Source organism: Elephas maximus, chromosome 6, assembly GCF_024166365.1.
Source record: "Elephas maximus indicus isolate mEleMax1 chromosome 6, mEleMax1 primary haplotype, whole genome shotgun sequence".
Taxonomy (NCBI): Eukaryota; Metazoa; Chordata; class Mammalia; order Proboscidea; family Elephantidae; genus Elephas; species Elephas maximus.
Window position 1 is genome coordinate 134,084,830 of NC_064824.1, and position 19,274 is coordinate 134,104,103.

Below are 19,274 nucleotides of genomic sequence, written 5' to 3' on the forward strand. Positions count from 1 at the left end.
TGTCCTATAGGGTTGTTATGAATCAGAATCGACTGGATGGCAAGGGGTTTGGTTTGGTTTTTGGTTTTATGGAAATTTAGTATATGATAAAGATGGCATTTCAAAGCTGTGGGCAGACAATGGACTAATTACTTAGCAAACAGTATTGGACAATTGGCTATCTAAACAGCAGAAAAAGTTAGATTTTTACCATGTACCACACATACAAAGACATTGCAAACAGATTAAAGAGCTAATTAAAAAGAGAAGAAAACATAAGAGCATATTTCATTAATACTGGGATAAGGAAGGTTGTCTTAAACAAGACACAAAAATGCAGAAGCCATATGGAAAATATTGATAAATCTGACAACAACTTAAAAATTTTGTTCAACAATAACAAAAAAGAGACAAACAATACACTGAGAGAAGATATTTGTACCACCACCTAACAGGCAAAGGATTAATACTAAAACGTATAAAGAACACCTATGAAGCGATAAGAAAAATAAACAATTCAATAGTAAAATGGGCAAAAACAATACCAATAAGCAGTCAACAGAAGAAAAAGAAATGATCAAACAGATTTGCAACTTTTATAGTAATAATAACAACAATGGCACATATTGCCTACTACGCACCAAGTACTTTTCTAAAAGGTTTAGACACCAACTCATTTCATGTTCATAGCAACCCTATGAGGTGGGTACTATTATTTATCCTCATTTTCAGTTGACGAAATTGAGGCAGAGGTTATAAAAGTTGCTCAGGGACACATAACCAGGGGTGCAGGGCTGAGATTCCAATGCAGTGTATCTCTAGAGTAGTTCAGGCTCTTAAACCTTACTTAAATTACTTTCCCAGGGATCTAGAAATCCAGTGAAATATACTCTAAAACAAGGTATCATTTATTGTCCGAATTGGGGGAAAATAAAGACCGACAGAGTAGATATGGGAAAATGAGAACCACCAACACTGTTGCTGGGAGAATACAATGGAGCTTTTCTACTGTAGTAATAAAACTTACTAAAACATTAATTTTATTCTTTCTTGAAGGTACTACCAAATCCTAAAACCCCTTCTTTCTTTTTCTCTCTTAATCCTCAGATGCCAATAAAAGCTACCAAAGGATAAGTAAAGCATCACTCCCATGCTAACATTTTTATGTGGCTGTTTCCTTTGAGCTTCAGGATTTTGTCAGCACAGGTCAAACTTTCCCTGAAAGCCTTTTTCTAGACGCACTGATGTCATCACTGAATTGGTTAATCCACTTTTTCTTTTAGTGGCTGACACAGGTTCTGCTTTCTACTATTTTCCCATATTTGTCTCTCAGTCTCTTTCTCAACAGGTTCAAGGGCCAACACTGAAGGTGACAAGCTCAAACTTTCCCTTTCCACATTGTTCAGAAGTCATTAAAAAGACCCTTTCTTGTTTTCAGCATTAAGCTAATTCCAATCAGACAAAAGTATTGTTTCTGAGATCTGTCAACTTTCCATACCCTCTGGCTTACTGTCTACAACATACATGTTAAAGAACAATATAAATTACTTAAGGGAAAAACAAAACTCATGTCCGGGCTTTTCTAACACTACAGTCATCCTTATCTACTTACAGGCTTCATTAACAAGAGAAAGGTACATGGAGCATATAAGAAAAGGCTGTCACTAAACATCACTATGGAAAAGTAATAAAAATTTATCATGAACAGCAGCACGCAAAAGTGATACAGCATTCAATTAAAAAAAAAAGCATACTGGGTCCACTTCCATTTAAAAAATGTCATTTGTACATCCAAGACTTCCTGTACCTTTTTCTCATTTTGTGTCCTAAAAATTACTACCAACTTGTCTTCTGATGATGATCAAACAATTCAAATTTGCAGGGGTGAAATGGGCATTGAGAAAACACACCAGGCAGCTCAGAGACCAGTGCTCCATTAAACCTCCCAGGTGGGGGGAGCCCTGAAGTGATGACTACATTTTTCAATGAGAGAGAAATTTTACACTATTTCACATTGTATGGATTAGATGTAAGGACACTTTAAGGTCAGCAGGAAAACGTAAAATTGCCACATACAAGAATGCATTTTTTTCATCCGCATCATATAGTTACAGATTAATACTCCATGAAAACACAAAGCTTCTTTACTGCACGAAAGAGAGAAGGTGACGAAAGGGGTGTCACAACTGGCCTGTGGCAATGATTTCTATACCCTACTATAGCCTACGGTATCCCCAAAGTCATCAATTCATTGCTGGACAGCTCCACCATGCCTACGCATTTCGGAAACACAGGAGCAAGCCAAGATACCTTTGCTAGGAGTCCCAGGGCAAACCCCAAAGCACATCCAGTTATCTCACACACAGTTTAGGGTCCTCATTTTTTCTGGAAAGAAAACGGAAGAGTTGAGGGGAGAAGCAGTGGCCATCCAGCGCCTCAAAAGGCCAAGACAGAGTTAGATGAGGTCGATGTAGGACTTCTCCTGCCCCACCTTCCTCTCCTCCGGCCCTGGGAGAAGCCACAAGTGAGGAAGAGAAGTTGTGGAAACAAGGCGGGGGCGGGGAAGGGCAGGGGGCTCGGAGAGTGGAACACAAGCCTTCGCATTTGTCCCACACCAGGGCACTCGCTCCAAGTCACCTTCCGCGTCCCCCCGTGGGCTTCCCGCCAACGAGACTCCTGGGCTTCGAGGGGGCCCACCGCGCCCCCACCCGCTGCGGGTCGCGGCCCCTGTCCGACTTCGGGGTCCCGGCTGGAGCTCAGAACCCAGCGGGCCTTCCCGAAACCCGTTTCCGACGCCCGGAGCCTCCCCCGGCCCAATTCCCGGGGCTCCCGCGCCTCCACCCCCGGGCTCCCGTCAACGTCCCCTTCTTCCCTCAGGACGCCCCTCGGCCCGCCTCCAGCGCCGGTCCCCGCCGGGGTCCGGGACGCCGGTCCTGTGCTCGCCCCTCCCGCGCCCTTCTCCTCAGGTGCCCACCCGGCGCGGCCCCCGCGCGGCTGGTCTCCTCAGGGGGCGGCCGCCTCCCAGTCCTCCCGGCCCCGCCCCGCCCCGCTCCCGGGCGGATACAGTTTGAAGCCCCTCAGGATCTCCCTGGCCCGCTCGTCCTCGGTTGACATGATGCGGCGGCCGCCGCCCGCGGCTCTCACACGCTGGCCCGGCGGAGCCTCGGAGATGATGCCGAGGAGCCGAGGACGGAGCCGCAGCCCGGCCTGGAGACCTCGGGCGAGCAGCGGCAGCGGCCAGATCCGGACCGGCCTCTCTCTCCCCTCAGCTCCCGCTCCTTATCCCTTCTTCTTCCCCGTAGCCTCCGAGCGCCCGCCCCTCCGCCAATGGAAAGCCCGCCTCGGCGATTGGCATCCTGATCAACCAATAATGACATCCAGCGGCTTCGCAGGGGGATGGGGAGCGCCAGTGGGAAGAGCCCTCCCGGGGACGTCCCTTAGGACAAATATTTCACTTGGAGTTGTTGCCTGGAGTTTGTCCCAGGGGAATGTTGGCTTCAGAGACTCCAGGGGCCTGCTCTTGCCGCTGGGTACAGCAGGGCTTTGAGATGAAGGCAGGTTGCACTAAGCGATGCGGCTGAGACTACATTTCCCAGCATTCCAGGGGCACTGCCGGGAACCACAGATCCCGGCACGCAACAAAGAGGCCCAGGGACTACAGATCCCAGCATTCCCTGCACCCCGTTCGTCTGTATGTCCCTCTTAGGGTTTGCAAATTCATAAATTCGCCGTCAGGACTCTCTGGTTTCGGAATCGGAGACTGTAGACCGGGCAGGAAGACCCTCTTCCCCTTGAAATGAAAATGACAGCCCACAAAGAACTAACTTCTCTTTACATGAAACTCAGCATTCTCCTGCAAATCACGGTAAGGCTGCAAACAACAAACAAAAACACTGATTTAACCATGAGACTAACGAAATGACTCCTTCAAATTGTGCTTGTATGTTGGTCTGGGGCGCCTTTTACGTGGTTTGCAGGGGATTCTGGTGTGTTCATGCACTGGCCTGGGAAATATATGGATTGTAAACTCAGAATATCGATACAGTTAGTGACTTTAGAGAATTTGCTAATCTAACCCCTGTTGTTTTACATGTGAGGAAACTGAGGCCCAGAGAGGTGAAGACAATGGCCAGAGGTCATAGCAAGCTGGGACAGAGTTAGATTGGCCCTGAGTCCAGGGCCGCGTTAAGGCATATGAGGGCCCTGAATGCTGACAATCTGTGGTGCACCTTCCTCTGTTTACTCACACATTCTATCGGGATATGTGATTTATATCTATATATGATAGAGCCCTGGAGGCACAGTGATTAAAGCGCTGGGCTGTTAATCAAAAGTTTGGTGATTTGAACTCACCAGCCGCTCCTCAGGAGAAAGATGTGATACTCTGCAGATCTACTTTGTCCTGCAGAGTCGCTATAAGTCAGAATCCATTTGAGGGCAATGGGTATATATATATGTCCAAGCTGCACTGAAAGCATTGGCGAAAAACAAGACTCCCGGAATTGATGGAATACGAATTGAGATGTTTCAAGACACGGACGCAGCGCTGGAAGTGCTAATTCGTCTATGCCAAGAAATTTGTTTGACAGCTATTGGGCCAACCAACTGGAGGAGATCCATATTTGTACCCATTCCAAAGAAAGGTAATCAAACAGAATGTGGAAATTATCAAACAATATCATTAATATCACACTAAAGTAAAATTTTGCTGAAGATCATTCAAAAGCGGTTGCAGCAATACATGGACAGGGAACTGTCGGAAATTCAAGCCGGATTCAGAAGAGGGTGTAAAACAAGGGATATCATTGCTGATGTCAGGTGTATCTTGGCTGAAAGCAGAGAATACCAGAAAGATGTTTACCTGTGTTTTATTGACTATGCAAAGGCATTTGACTGTGTGGATCATAACAAATTATGGATAATATTGTGAAGAATGAGAATTCCAGAACACTTAATTGTGCTCGTGAGCAACCTGTACTTAGACCAAGAGGCAGTTGTTTGAACCAAACAAGGTGATACTGCATGGTTTAAAGCCAGAAAAAGTGTGCATCAGGGTTATATCCTTTCACCATGCTTATTCAATCTGTATGCTGAGCAAATAATCCAAGAAGCTGAACTATATGAAGGAGAGCAGGGAATCAGGATTGGAGGAAGATTCTTTAACAACCTGAGATATGCAGATGACACAACCTTGCTTGCTAAAAGTGAAGAAGACTTGAAGCACTTACTGATGAAGATCAAAGATTACAGCCTTCAGTATGGACTACACCTCAAAGAAAGCAAAAATCCTCACAGCTGGACCAATAAGCAACATCACAATAAACAGGGAAAAGATTGAAGTTGTCAAGGATTTCATTTTACTTGGATCCACAGTCAACACCCATGGAAGCAGCAGTCAGGAAATCAAAAGACGCTTTACATTGGGCAGATCTGCAAAAGATCTCTTCAAAGTGTTAAAAAGCAAAGATGTCACTTTAAGGACTAAGGTGCACCTGAACCACACCATGGTGTTTTCAATCATCTCATATGCATGTGAAATCTGGTCAGTGAATAAGGAAGACCAAAGAAGAATTGATGCCTTTGAATTATGGTGTTAGTAAAGAAATATTGAATATACCATGTACTGCCAGAAGGACAAATTTGTCTTGGAAGTAGTATAGTCATGATGCTCACTAGAAGCAAGGATGGCGAGACTTTGTCTCACATACTTTGGGAGTATTATCAGGAGGGACCAGTCACTGGAGAAGGACATCATGCTTGGTAGAATAGCACGTCAGTGAAAAAGAGGAAGACCTTCAACGAGATGGACTGACACAGTGGCTGCAACATTGGGCTCAAGCATAAAGATTGTGAGGATGGTGCAGGACTGGGGAGTGTTTTGTTCTGTTGTACATAGGGTTGCTGTCTTGGTTATCGAGTACTGGTTGTAACAGAAACACCACAAGTGGATGGCTTTAACAAAGAGAAATTTATTTTCTCACAGTCTAGTAAAAAAAAAAAAAAAATTTTTTTTTTTTTTAGTAGGCTACCTGTCCAAATTCAGGGCATCGGTTCCAGGGGAAGCCTCTCTCCCTGTCGGCTCTGGAGGAAGGCCCTTCTCATCAATCTTCCCCTGGACTAGGAGCTTCTCCATGCAGGAACCCTGGGTCCAAAGGCCACGTTCTGATCCTGGTGCTGCTTTCTTGGTGGTATGAGGTCCCCCATTCTCTGCTCAATTTCCTTTCCGTTTATCTCTTGAGAGATACAATGTGGTGCAGATCACACCCCAGGGGAACTCCCTTTACATGGATCAGGAATGTGACCTGGGTAAGGGTATTACACCCTATCCTAATCCTTTTTAACGTAATCTAATCATGCTTCATTAACCCCAGGCAGAGATTAGGATTTACAACGTATAGGAAAATTATATCAATCACAAAATGGAGGACAACCACACAATACTGGGAATCATGGCATAACCAAGTTAATATACATTTTTTGGGGACACAATTCAATCCATGACAGTTGCTGTGAGTTGGAACCGACTAGACGGCACTTAAAAATAACAATATCTGTGTGTGTGTCTTAGCTATCCATGATGTAATTTCTTTTTAAATGCGACTATAATATGGAGTGCAGAAGTGGCGTATGCCACTTTAATGGAATGAGATGAGCTGGATTATAAAATATTGAGTGGTTGTGGGGAACTAAGATTTATACTATATACCACATTTTCTACAAAAAGAATATGCCACGTACTTTACAACAAAGAAAATAAGTCAGTGAGCTTAGTTGTTTCAACAATCAATGTAAAATTCTGTTGATCTCCCACAATGAAAAATTGACTTATTAATTTTGCTTTAAATGCCTCATACTTCAATTCTGATGCTTGTTTTGTTATAAATGGTATAATTATAAATGAACAAATGAAAAGATGTCATAAAAGAAAATTTAACGATCAGAAAACATATTACAACAAATTATTTTATTTTTAGATAGATATTTCACCTCTAAAATGTTATAATTAGAAACATTTCTATTCTTTGCTCTTACAGATTCTTCAATGATTTCATCACAATTAAGCTGCTGAACAATATCTACTTCCATACATAATAAGAATAATGAATCGTGCCTTTCTTGAACCATTGTTGTATGCTGAGGGGTTTTGAGTCTCTTTAAGGATGAAAATGAGCATTCTGTTGTACAGTTTGGGATCATTAAAGTTAGGAATATGTGTAAAGAATTTTCAACATTGGCAAATATGCATTGTATTTTATCTTCTATTATGGAATCATACATGCCTACGTGAGTAAAATTTGTCTTTCCCGAATCTGTAAACTTAGTTCTCATGTAAGAATGAGATTGTCATGCTTCTCTGTAAAGGTTTGTATTTTAGTCATTGGGATAAGCCTGCATTAATTTCTTGGATGCCTCCATGCATTCTTCCTCAGGTATATCCATGTTGTTTAAGAAGAAAAATCTATTTGAAAGAACTTCCTATACTTTCACCCTTCTTTTCTTGCAAGATTCAAGTTTGTCAATGATGGTGTAGTGTGTGGTCACATGAAATTGATCTCTGGCACTCAACAATATTTTGGAACACTTCCATCATTTATTTGTTTCTTGCTAATGCTTCTGCAACAGTGAACTGCTTGATAATCAATATTCAGTAGGATTTGTTTTGTTGTGTTGTCAAAATTTTCTCTTAAATTACGTAAATTCCCTGTTAATGACTGGTAGAGAGCTGTGCATGTCTTCAAATTTACTTCTAAATCTTGGAGAGCTTGACTTGTCCAATGAAAATGATGCAATATATTAGTCCACATAACCAACATAAATACATACTCTAGCATTTGCATTTTATTGGCGATGTTTTCAGTTTCTCTTTTGGTACCTCCTTTTTGTGTCTGGTCTTCAGCAATATTTTCTAAGACATCTAGAATCTGAGTGTATGATTCCTAGGTCAATGAATCCAGGCTATGGGAGAAACAGCAGCATATATGGGATGCTAGTTTAGAGCATGTACAGCTTCCTGGAGAACATTGTCCCAACCCTGCAAGGTATTGCCACCTAGCTGGCACCGTAATTGTGTGTTTAGAAGGCCATTCAACCATTCTATCAAACCAGCTGCTTCAGGATGATGGGGGAACATTATAAGACCAGTGAATTCCATGAGCATGGGCCCACTGCAACACTTCATTAGCTGTGAAGTGAGTCCTTTGATCCAAGGCGATGTTTTGTGGGGTACCATGATAGTGGATAAGTTTTCTGTAAGTCACTGGTGGTAGTTTTGGCAGAAGCTTTACATGCAGGGAAGGCAAATTCATATCCAGAGTAAGTGTCTATTCCAATAAGAACGAAGCGCTGCCCTTTCCATGATGGAAGCGGCCCAATGTAATCAACCTGCCCCCAGATCACCAGGAGGAATGATGCCGCACCGAAGACTCAGTGTTGGTCTCTGCTACTGGCAAATTGGGTACTGTGGTGTGATGGATCTCTTTTGTGTGGCCTTTTTCGCCATGGTCTGGTAACTCCCACCTAAGTGATTGGGTGGGATTGTGGAAGTAGGGTAATTGTGGCCCACCAAGGGGATCGGTCAGTTTTGCCATCCCACTGGGCTTGAAATGAGCCATCCCAGAAGCAGGAAGGAGAGGACCCCACCACCACCAGTGAAGAACAGTCAAGAGCGGAGTATGTCCTTTGAACCTGGAATTCCTGCACTGAGAAGTTCCTGGAACTAGGAGACTGACTTTGAGAAGTCACTAACACTGAAGTCAGCAAGAAGTGGTGGCAGAGAAGTGGCAACAGGAGAGATTGGCAGGAGACAGTGTGGTGGGCTTCCCAGCCTACAGAGCAAGAAAGCTGGCTTGCTGGTGGAGTGGAGTGCTTCTAGGCACTTACCAGCAGAGCTGAAAGAGCTTTGTAACACTTGCCTGAGCAGGGCAGAGGCCGAGGGCCAGGCAGAGGCCTGCCTGAGAGCACAGCTAGGAAGAGGCTGCCCTGACCAAAGAACCGTATCCTGAGCATTCCTGAACCTGAACTGTAACCTGTTACTTCCCTAATAAACCCCATAATCGAGAGTATTGTCTGTGAGTTCTGTGTGGCCGTTGCAGTGAATTATCAAACCCAGTAGAGAAGTAGAGAGTGCTGTGGGAGGGACAACTGGTGTCAGAATTGGTAAAGATGGTGGAGAGAAGGGTCATGTCTGACCTCTGCCTCATGGGAATCAGTCTTGGGCTGTTGATCTTTATTTTTCTTCTTCCTTGTGAAGTTAGAGGAGGTCAGACACTGCCCCTGTACCATTTGTACAGGCACTCAGTAGTGGCTGTATCCAAGTCAACCTAGGTGAGTGGAAGTCCATGTTGCTGAGCCCATGCATAACCTCCATCCCTGCTACCGTGGCCACTTTGTTCATGAGTCCATTGGGCAATGACGGGAGTGTCTGGGGAAAGAAGATGACTGGTTTCCATGGAATGCGTCTTTCTATCCACTTGATAAAATCCTCCTCTGCTGAGTTCACCCTTTGATGAGCATTCACATGAGACACAAATATCTTGACTTCTTTGGCCCACTTAGAGAGGTCTAGCCACATACCTCTGCCCTATACCTCCTTGTAAAAACAGCTTGGGGGCACTGTCTGACCTCCTCTTACTTCACAAGGGGAAAGGAGAATCAAGATTAACAGCCCAAGGCTGATTCCCATGAGGTGGAGGTCAGACATGCCTCCTCTCTCTGCCATCTTTATTAATTCTGACACCAGCCATCCCTCCCATGGCACTCTTTACTGGGTGGCACTCTCTACTGGGTTTGATAATTTATTGCAATGGCCACAAAGCACTCACAGACCATACTCACAATTATGGAGTTTATTAGGGAAGCAACAGTTACAATTCAGGCTCAAGAATACTCAGGATACAGTTTTTCCATCAGGATAGCCTCTCTGCAGCTGTGTTCACAGGCATGCCTCTCCTTGGCCCTCAGTCTCTGCTTAAAGGCACTTGGCTTTCTCTCACCATGGGCCAGGAAGCCTACCACGCCATCTTCTGCTACCAGGTCTCTGCTGCTGGGTCTCTCCTGCTGGTCTCTCCTCCCTTAGTGGTGGGTTCCTCCTCTCTGCTCTGGAATTGGCTCTCTTTTAAGGCAAAACTGGATAATTCCCTTGGTAGGACACAACTACCCTATCACACAATCATCTGGTGGGAGTTACAAGACCATGTTTAGAAAGGCCACATAAAAGTAATCAATGAGTAATCAATTGCACTTCATTCCTTGTCACCAATTTTCCAATCACGTTCCTTCCAAGTCCCTGACCATCCAGCCAAACCACTGACCACAGCCCATGAATCAGTATACAGTTGCACACCTGGCCATTTCTCCTTTCAAGCAAAGTGAACAACCAGCTGCACTGCTTGAAGTTCTGCCCACTGGGGAATCTCCCTTCACTACTGTCCTTCAGGGAAGTCCCAGAAAGGAGCTGTAGTGCTGCCACTGTCCACTTTTGAGTGGTGCCTGCATATTGTGCAGAACCATCTGTAAACCAGGCACAAATTTTCTCTCCCTCAGTCAACTGACAGTAAGGAACTCTCCATGAGACCATAGGTGCAGACTGGGAGAGGGCAGATAATGTGACAGCAGTGAAGACCATAGTCATTTGGGCCACTTCCTCATACACCTTACTTGTGCCTTCAGGTCATGCTCTTACACTGCCTGGTCCTGATTTCGTATATACTACTTCCATTTAATGATGGAGTGCTGCTGTGCATGTCTGACATATGACTCTGTGGGTCAGACAATACTCACTTCATGATGGACAGCTCAGGCTGCATGTGACTTAGTGTCCCATGGTTAAGCGTTCAGTCTCTGCTAAGGCCCTGTAACAAGCCAAAAGCTGTTTCTCAAAAGAAGAGTAGTTATCTGCAGAGGATGGCAGGGCTTTCCTCTAAAATCCTAGGGGTCTGCCCTTTGATTCACCAATAGGGTCCTGCCAAAGATACCAAACAGCATCTCTATCTGGCACTGAGACTTAACGCACCATTGGATGAGCTGGATCATATGACCCAAGTGTCAGAGCTGCTGGCAAGGCAGCTGGAACCTGTTACAGAGCCCTCTTTTGGTCTGGGCCCCACTCAAAACTACCAGCTTTTCAAGTCACTTGATAAATAGGCTGGAGTAGCACACCCAAATGAGGAATATATTGCTTTCAAAATCCAAAGAGGCCCACTAGGCATTGTGCCTCCTTTTTAGCTGTGGAAGGAACCAGATGCAATAACTTATCCTTTGCCTTAAAAGGATTGTCGAGATATTCATTTAATATTTTCTTAGATAGGAGCAGTTCTAATGGCTTTCCACTTGGCTTTTCCTATTCCATAATTAAATGGAAGTGATATCTCGACATGCCCCACACCACAGGACTCCTAGAAAATTCACTGAGGTGGAAGGCACCTCTATCAAGCAAATGTTTTACCAATAAGTCCAGAGTCACTGACATTTCTTCCTTACTGGGTCCAGTCTGCATAACGTCATCAATGTAATGCACCAGTGTGGCGTCTTGTGGAAAGGAAAGGCAACCAAGGTCCCTGTGGACTAAATTAGACATAGAGCTGGAGAGTTGATATACCCATGAGGTAGGACAGTAAAGGTGTATTGCTGGCCTTGCTTCTGGTGGTCCTTCAAAACAGGTATGGAGAATATGGAGAAAAAGGCATTAGCCAGATCAATAGCTGCATACCAGGAGCTGTATTAATTTACTAAAGCAGCGAAGCCACATCTGGAACAAGAGCTGCAGTTGGAGTTACCACCTGGTTAAGTTTTCGATAATCCACTGTCATTCTCTAAGACCCATCTATTTTTTGCACAGGCCAAATAGGCAAGTTGAATGGGGATGTGGTGGGAATCACCATCCCTGCATCCTTCATGTCCTTGATGGTGGCAGTATTCTCTGCAATCCCTCCAGAAATGTGGTATTGCTTTTCATTTAATATTTTCCTAGGTAAGGGCAGTTCTGATGGCTTCACTTTGCTTTTCCTACCATAATAGCCTTTACTCCACTTTGTCAGGAATCCAGTGTGTGGGTTATGCCAGTTACTGAGTATATCCATTCCAGTTATGGGTTCTGGAATTGGGGAAATCACGACCGGATGGGTTTGGGGACCCACTGGGATCACTGTGAGCCAAAGCTGAGCTTGTTGTTGTTGTTAGGTATCATTGAGTCCGTTCCAACTCATAGTGACCCTGTGAAGGAAACACTGCCTGGTCCTGCACCATCTTCACAATCATTGTTATGCTTGATCCCATTGTTGCAGCCACTGTGTCAATCCATTTTGTTGAGGGTCTTTCTCTTCTTTGCTGACCCTCTACTTTACCAAGAATGATGCCTTTCTCCAGGGACTGATCCCTCCTGATAACATGTCCAAAGTATGTGGGACAAACTCTCACCATGCTTGCTTCTAAGGAGCATTCTGGCTGTTCTTCTTCCAAGACAGATTTGTTTGTTGTTTTGGTAGTTCATGGTATATTCAATATTCTTCACCAACACCATAATTCAAAGGTGTTGATTCTTCTTCAGTCTTTCTTATTCATCGTCAACTTATTGACAGCAATTACAATAATCAGCTGTGCAACCCTGCCTTTAATAAACACGGTATTTGTATCACTGTTAACTCCTCCTCCCCCTCCCTCTTGCCCTTGGTAACCACTAGTAAACTTTGGTCTTTATACATTTGCCTTTTCTTGTCTTTTTACATAAGTGAGGTCATACAATATTTTTTCTTTTGTATTGACTTATTTCACTCAGCATAATGTCTTCGGCCCCCATGAGTCTATCAGTTTGTCGTACTGTGGGGGCTTGCATGTTGTTATGATTCTGGAAGGTATGCCACCAGTATTCAAGTACCAGCAGGGTCACCACTGGTGAACAGGTTTCAGCTGAGCTTCCAGACTAAGACTAGGAAGAAGGACCTGGTAGTCTACTTCAGAAAAAAACTATCCAGTGAAAATGTTATGAATAGCAGCAGAACATTGTCTGATATAGTGCTGAAAGATGAGCCCATCAGGTTGGGAGGCACTCAAAAGACGACTGGGGAAGAGCTGCCTCCTCAAAGTAGAGTCCACCTTAATGACGTGGATGGAGTCAAGCTTTTAGAACCTTCATTTGCTGATGTGGCATGAGTCAAAATGAGAAGAAACAACTGCAAACATCCATTAGTAATTGGAATATGGGATGTACAAAGTATGAATCTAGGAAAACTGGAAATAGTCAAAAATGAAATGGAATGCATAAACATTGATATCCTAGGCATTAATGAGCTGAAATTGACTGGTATTGGCCATTTTGAACCTGACAGTCATATGGTCTGCTATGCTGGTAATGACAACTTGAAGAGGAATGGCATTGCATTTATCGTTAAAAAAAAAAAAAAAAATTTCAAGATCTATCCTGAAGTACAGCACTGTCAGTGATAGGATAATATCCATATTCCTACAAGGAAGACCAGTTAATATGAATAGATATCTGGGGAATATGTGTGGGAATGGCTATTAAGGATGTGGGATAATGGTGCAAGGGACATAAAGTTGGATGAGGTTGAGTTTATTGATACTGGCCCACTAATCATAGATTATTCAGTGTTTCAGCTCGAGAGCTTAGGAAAGGATCTAATAGTTTATTTGGTTGGTTTGCTGAACCATGGATTATGTGGTGGCCTAAACTAAATCAGGCTGAAGTACCAGAACTGCTTTGGTATACTGTAGAGGAAGAAATCCAAAGACTTAGGGAAATTGGCATGTTAGAGTAGATTTATCAGGTTAGAACCACAGAGCCACATATGGAGTGCCCAAAGGACATCTTTTACCAAAACAGTGAGGAACAAATTTGTGAAGGGAGCCCCAGCATCTTTGAAAACTGCTGTAATTGCTATTTTATGTAAGTCAGATTTGACGGTGGAAACTGCCCTAGCTGAATTAAGACACCTAACTACAATGGGACTGATTGGACCCCGTGGTGGTAGGGGCCAAGTGGCGGCACCCAATCAACAATGTGGGTGTGGTTACCATAATGGACAAGGGGAGTCAAAGCAGTAATCAGAATACTCTGACTCGTATGGACTTATGGTGTTGGCTACTTAGTCATGTTGTCCCTAGGAGTGAAATAGATAGAAACCTACTAAATATTTACTTGATCTGCACAAGCAGAAGAATTCTAGGTTAGGTGAATGGCAGTCTAACTCAAATCGCCAGGATAGAAAGTCATGGCCCCTCAGTCAAGTCCCAGACTTGAGCCAGTTTACAGACCCACAACCTCTTGAATGAAGGGGAGGCTGGGTCCCCTTAAGGAAGGACCCCACTACACTGCCAAAAATTTATACTGTTTATCTTTCTGCCAGCTTTCCTGAAAGGGATCTACAGCTTTTTACAAGAGTGATTGTTCATTGTTGAAAAGGAAATAATTCAACTATTTGGAGATTACTGAATACTGGTTCTAAACTGACACTAATTCCAGGAGACCCAAAACATCGCTGTGGCCCACCAGCCAGAGTTGGGGCTTACGGAGGACAGGTTGTTGACGGAGTCTTAGCTCAGCTTCTTCTTTGTTTCCAAATTTCACTTTCCAATCACCAGTAATTATCAATGCATCCTGGTTGCATGTTTGATGAATTTCAGACTGCAGAAGTTGTTAATATCTTTAATTTCTTCATCTTTGGCCCTAGTGGTTGGTGCATAAATTTGAATAATACTCATATTAACTGTCTTGGAAGAAGTACAGCCAGAATGCTCCTTAGAAGTGAGGATGGCAAAACTTCATCTCACGTACTTTGGACATGTTATCAGGAGAGACCAGTCCTTGGAGAAGGGCATCATCTTTGGTAAATTAGAGGATCAGCAAAAAAGAGGAAGCGCCTCAATGAGACGGATTGACACGGTGGCTGCAACGACGGGTTCAAGCATAACAATGCTTGTGAGGATGGCACGGGACCGAGCAGTGTTTCATTCTGTTGTACATAGGGTCGCGGAGTCAGAACTGAGTTGATGGCACCTAACAACAATTACAACAACATGGGGGTAAAAATGAGCCCTGATGGTGCAGTGGTTAAAGCGATTGAGGGCTAACTGAAAGGTCGGCGGTTCGAATCCACCAGTGGCTCCACAGGAGAAAGATGTGGCATTCTACTTCCATAGAGATTTATAGCGTTGGAAACCCTATGGGGTCGCTGTGAGTTGGAATCAACTTTAGATGGCAGTGGGTGGTGGTGGTGGGTGGGGGTTAAAGGTGAAAGTCATAGCCATTGCCACCAGGAAGAATCTAGTTAGGAAAATAAGGAGACCCTACTGAGATTCAAGGTAGAGTGTGATAAATGGCATAAAAGAAATGACATAATGCTACTGAGGTCCTGATGGATTTATCTCAGGTGGCAAAACTGTATGGAGGAGTGGCATTTGAACTTGAAGAATGGATAGGCTTTTTTCCTACTGAAAAATTGTTTTGCTGGTGAGGTAAAATATACATATAGAAAGGGCACCATTTTCACAGATGTATACACCTGTCTCGTCACCACCCAGATAAAAATATAGACCATTTTCAACGCCCCTTGGGCCCGTTTCTAATCAGTACTGCATCTTCCCATCTCCAGATAATATTTCATCTGAGTCTCACCATGGATTAGTTTTCATCTGTTCTTGAATTTCATTTAAATGTAACCATATACAGCATGTAATCTTCCTTGTCTGGCTTCTTGGTTCATCAGTATTTTTTTGAGATTCATCCATGTTGTGTAGCAGCAGCTGTTACTGTTTTCATTTTTTTAAATTGTATTCTATTGTATGGGAGCCCTTGTGGCGCAGTGGTTAAGTGCTTGGTTGCTAACCAAAAGGTTGGCAGTTCAAACCCACTGTTGAAAGATGTGGCAGTTTGCTTCCATAAAGATTTACAGCCTTGGAAACCCTATGGGGCAGTCCTGTTGTTATGAGTCAGAATCAACTCCATGGCAACAAGTTTTTTTTTTTTTTTAATTCCATTGTATGTATACATCACTATTTATCTTTTCTACTGCTGATGCACGTTCAGGTTGTCATCAGTGGTGGGCTATTGTTAACAAAGCCACAACAAGCATTCTTATATGTATATTCTTGTGGGCATGTGTGCTCATTTCTAGAAGCAGAGTTGCTGGCTTGTAGGGTACACAGAGAGTTGGCCTTAGTAAATATTTCCAAGTAGTTCTCCACAGTAATTGCAGCAATTTATGCTCTTATCAGCAATGTAAGAGAGTTCTCATGCTCCTTATCCTTGTCAATAGAAAGTATTGTCATGCTTTTTAATCTTAGCTCTCTGGCCAATAGTAGTATCTCATTATGGTTTTTTAAGTAAAATTTACATTTTCCTAATGTTGACCCCCTTTCCACAGGCTTACTGGCCATTTAGGAGCCCTGGAGGCTCAGTGGTTAAGCGCTCACCTGCTAACCGAAATATCAGCAGTTTGAATCCACCAGCCCACCGCTTCGTGGAGGAAAGATGTGGCAGTCTGCTTCTGGGAGATTTTTTTTTTTTTTTAGCCTTGGAAATCCTATGGGGCAGTTCTGCTCTGTCCTATAAGGTCACTCACTGTGAGTCTGAATCAACTCAACAGCAGTGCTTTTTTGTTGTTGTTGTTGATCTGTTGTTTACTGTCCTCTTTTGTGAAGTGCCCGTTCAAGTCTTATGCCCATTCTTTTAGTGAATTTTCTTGATTTGTAGTCTTTATATAGTCTGGATATGGAGGTCTTTGTCCAATATTGTAACTACAGTGAAACCTGTGACAGCTGTAACTTGACAGGGCTGCCTGGTTTTTCTGGGTCTTGCGAGTTTTCCACCTTTGAAGGTGTAAAGTTAACACTTTTCTATTGCTCTCTATTAGTGGAAAATATTTGAGTTTTCCTTCTCTATAGATTCCCACCTTACACAAGTTCCATTTCTCACTTTCCAGATAGTCTTTTGATTAATAAGAAATTCTCGATTTTAATGCAGTAGGTGTCTTTTTTTTGTTGTCTTTGAGAGTATATGCAGCAAAACATACACCAATTCAACAGTTTCTACATGTACAATTCAGTACGCGTAGACAGTGATTACATTCTTCGAGTTGTGCAACCATTCTCACCCTCCTTTTCTGAGTTGTTCCTCCCCCGTTAAATAAATTCACTGCCCCCCTAAGGTTCCTGTCTAAACTTTTGAGTTGCTGTTGTCAATTTGATCCCATGTAGATAGTTCTTAAAAGAGCATAATGCTTTTTTTTTTTACTAGTTAAGAACACTTCAGGGGCTATTTTTGGTTTAAGTTTTAAAGATTATATGTAGGCCATAGTTTCCCAGCTCCCTTGGCTTCAGAAAATCTGGAGTCCATGAAAATTTGAAATTCTGATCTGCATTTTCCCCCTTTTGATCAGGATTCTTCTATGGAATCTTTGATTAAAATGTTCAGTAATGGTAGCTGGGCACCATCCGGTTCTTCTGGTCTCATGGCAATTAGCCCCGCATTCCATATCCTCCTCCTATTCCTGAATCTCCTTCTTCCTCCTGTTCTAGGCAAATAGAGACCCACTGTTGAGCCTTGGATGGCCACCTGCAAGCTTTTAAGATCCCAGGCATTACCCATCGAACTAGGAGGTAGAACAGAAGCACTAAACATGTCATTAAGCCAATTAACTGGGATGTCCCATGAAACCCTAAACCTCCAAACTAAGAAGCTAAATCCCATGAGGTTTTTGGTTGTACATAAACAGCCTCAGTAGCTACTGTTTTTGTTGTTGTTATATATATATCACACAACTTTTGCCAGTTTACCTTTTTATAGGTGTGTAACTTATTGACAGCAAATATCATAATCGGCTGTGCAGCCCTGCTCTTAGTAAATGAGATATTTCTGTCACTGTTAACTCCACCTTTCCCTCTTCCTCCTGTTCTTGGTAACCACTAATACACTTTGGTCTTTATACATTTGCCTTTTCTTGTCTTTTCATATAAGTGAGTCCATACAATATTTGTACTTTTGTGATTGGCTTATTTCACTCAGCATACTGTCTTCCAGCTCCATCCACATTGTAGCAAGTACCAAGACTTCATTTCTCCTACTGGCTGAGTAGTATTCCATTGTATGTATATACCACATTTTGTTTATTCATTCATCTGTTGATGTGCATCTAGGTTGTTTCCACCTTTTGGCTATTGTGAATAGTGCTGCAATGAACACTGGCGTACAAGTCTCTGTTTGAGTCTCTGCTTTCAAGTCTTTTGGTTATATGCTTAGGAGTAGAATTGCGGGTCAAATTGTAGTTCTAGTTTTAGTTTTTTGAGGAGCCGCCACAGTGTTTTCCACTCAGTGTCTTGTTAGTGTTTTTTTGCTTCTGGTTTAAGAAATTTTTGCCTGCTGGTTTGGTAGGATTTTAACAGGCAAATATGAGAGAAAAGAACTGCAAATGGGAGAGCAAGCTTGACCACAGGCCCTGGCATAGGCTTAAGGGAGAGAAAGCGCTGGTGATGCTGGGCATGGAAAGGCTGGGAGTCTGGGCCGTGAGGAGTGGTGTGAGACAAAGCTGGAAGGGTGGGAAAGAGGTCCACTGCCCAGAGCTTTAACTTTGGCCTTGGAATCTGGACATCATTCTGGAGGAAGTGGAGGCACTGCCAGTACATTTATGAACTGAGGGTGCTAGAAGGAAAGCTGCCCTTCGTGGAATCTTTGAGTATTTCTGGGTTATTTATGTAGAAGCGTTAAGCACTGAGCAACGTGGGGAGAAGGACCAGCTTAGCTCTTGCAGACCCACCCACCCACCAAACCAAAGCCAGTGGTTCACAGATGCACCCTCCCTTCCCTCCTTAGAAGGCGTTAGTAACCACCTGTGGTTACTAGAAGGAGCCCTGGTGGCACGGTGGCTAAGTGTTCAGCTGTTAACCAAGAAATCCATGGTTTGAACCCACCAGCCACTCCACAGGACAAAAGATGTGGCAGTCTGCTTCCATAAACATGGCAGCCTTGGAACCCCTATGGGGCAGTTCTACTCTGTTCTATAGGGTCACTATCAGTTGGAATTGATTCTACTGCATTGGGTTTGGAAGGGTGGTTACTAGAGCAAGGACGATCCCTACTCAAGCAGCCTATCAAAAGATTCATTTCAACCACCTCAGCACTCTTCCTGGGAGGAGTTCTGGTGAAGATTTCTTTCCCCATCTCCTTATGAGTTGGAATTGATTTGATGGCAACGGGTTTGGTTTTTCAGGGTTACATCCCCATAGGATGTTGTCAGGAGGGATCAGTCCCCGGAGAAGGACATCATGCTTGACAGAGTACAGGGTCA

At 43.5% G+C, this 19,274-nt stretch overlaps 1 protein-coding gene and 1 long non-coding RNA gene across 2 annotated transcripts in view; one reads left to right on the forward strand and one right to left on the reverse strand.

The window, feature by feature from the left end:
- The window catches only part of PDE6D (phosphodiesterase 6D), a 63,354-nt gene extending 60,071 nt beyond the window's left edge, over positions 1-3,283 (reverse strand). Inside the window, exon 1 of the mRNA XM_049888449.1 lies at positions 3,044-3,283. Coding sequence (XP_049744406.1) covers positions 3,044-3,093 — 50 coding nt within the window. The 5' untranslated portion in view covers positions 3,094-3,283. The remainder of the gene's footprint in view (positions 1-3,043) is intronic.
- Positions 3,284-3,591: 308 nt separating this feature from the next.
- LOC126078211 (uncharacterized) lies at positions 3,592-9,564 on the forward strand. The gene is made up of 3 exons (XR_007517993.1): positions 3,592-3,844; positions 6,001-6,167; positions 7,014-9,564. It is a non-coding gene; the product is annotated as an uncharacterized LOC126078211 (long non-coding RNA).
- Positions 9,565-19,274: the final 9,710 nt, after the last annotated feature.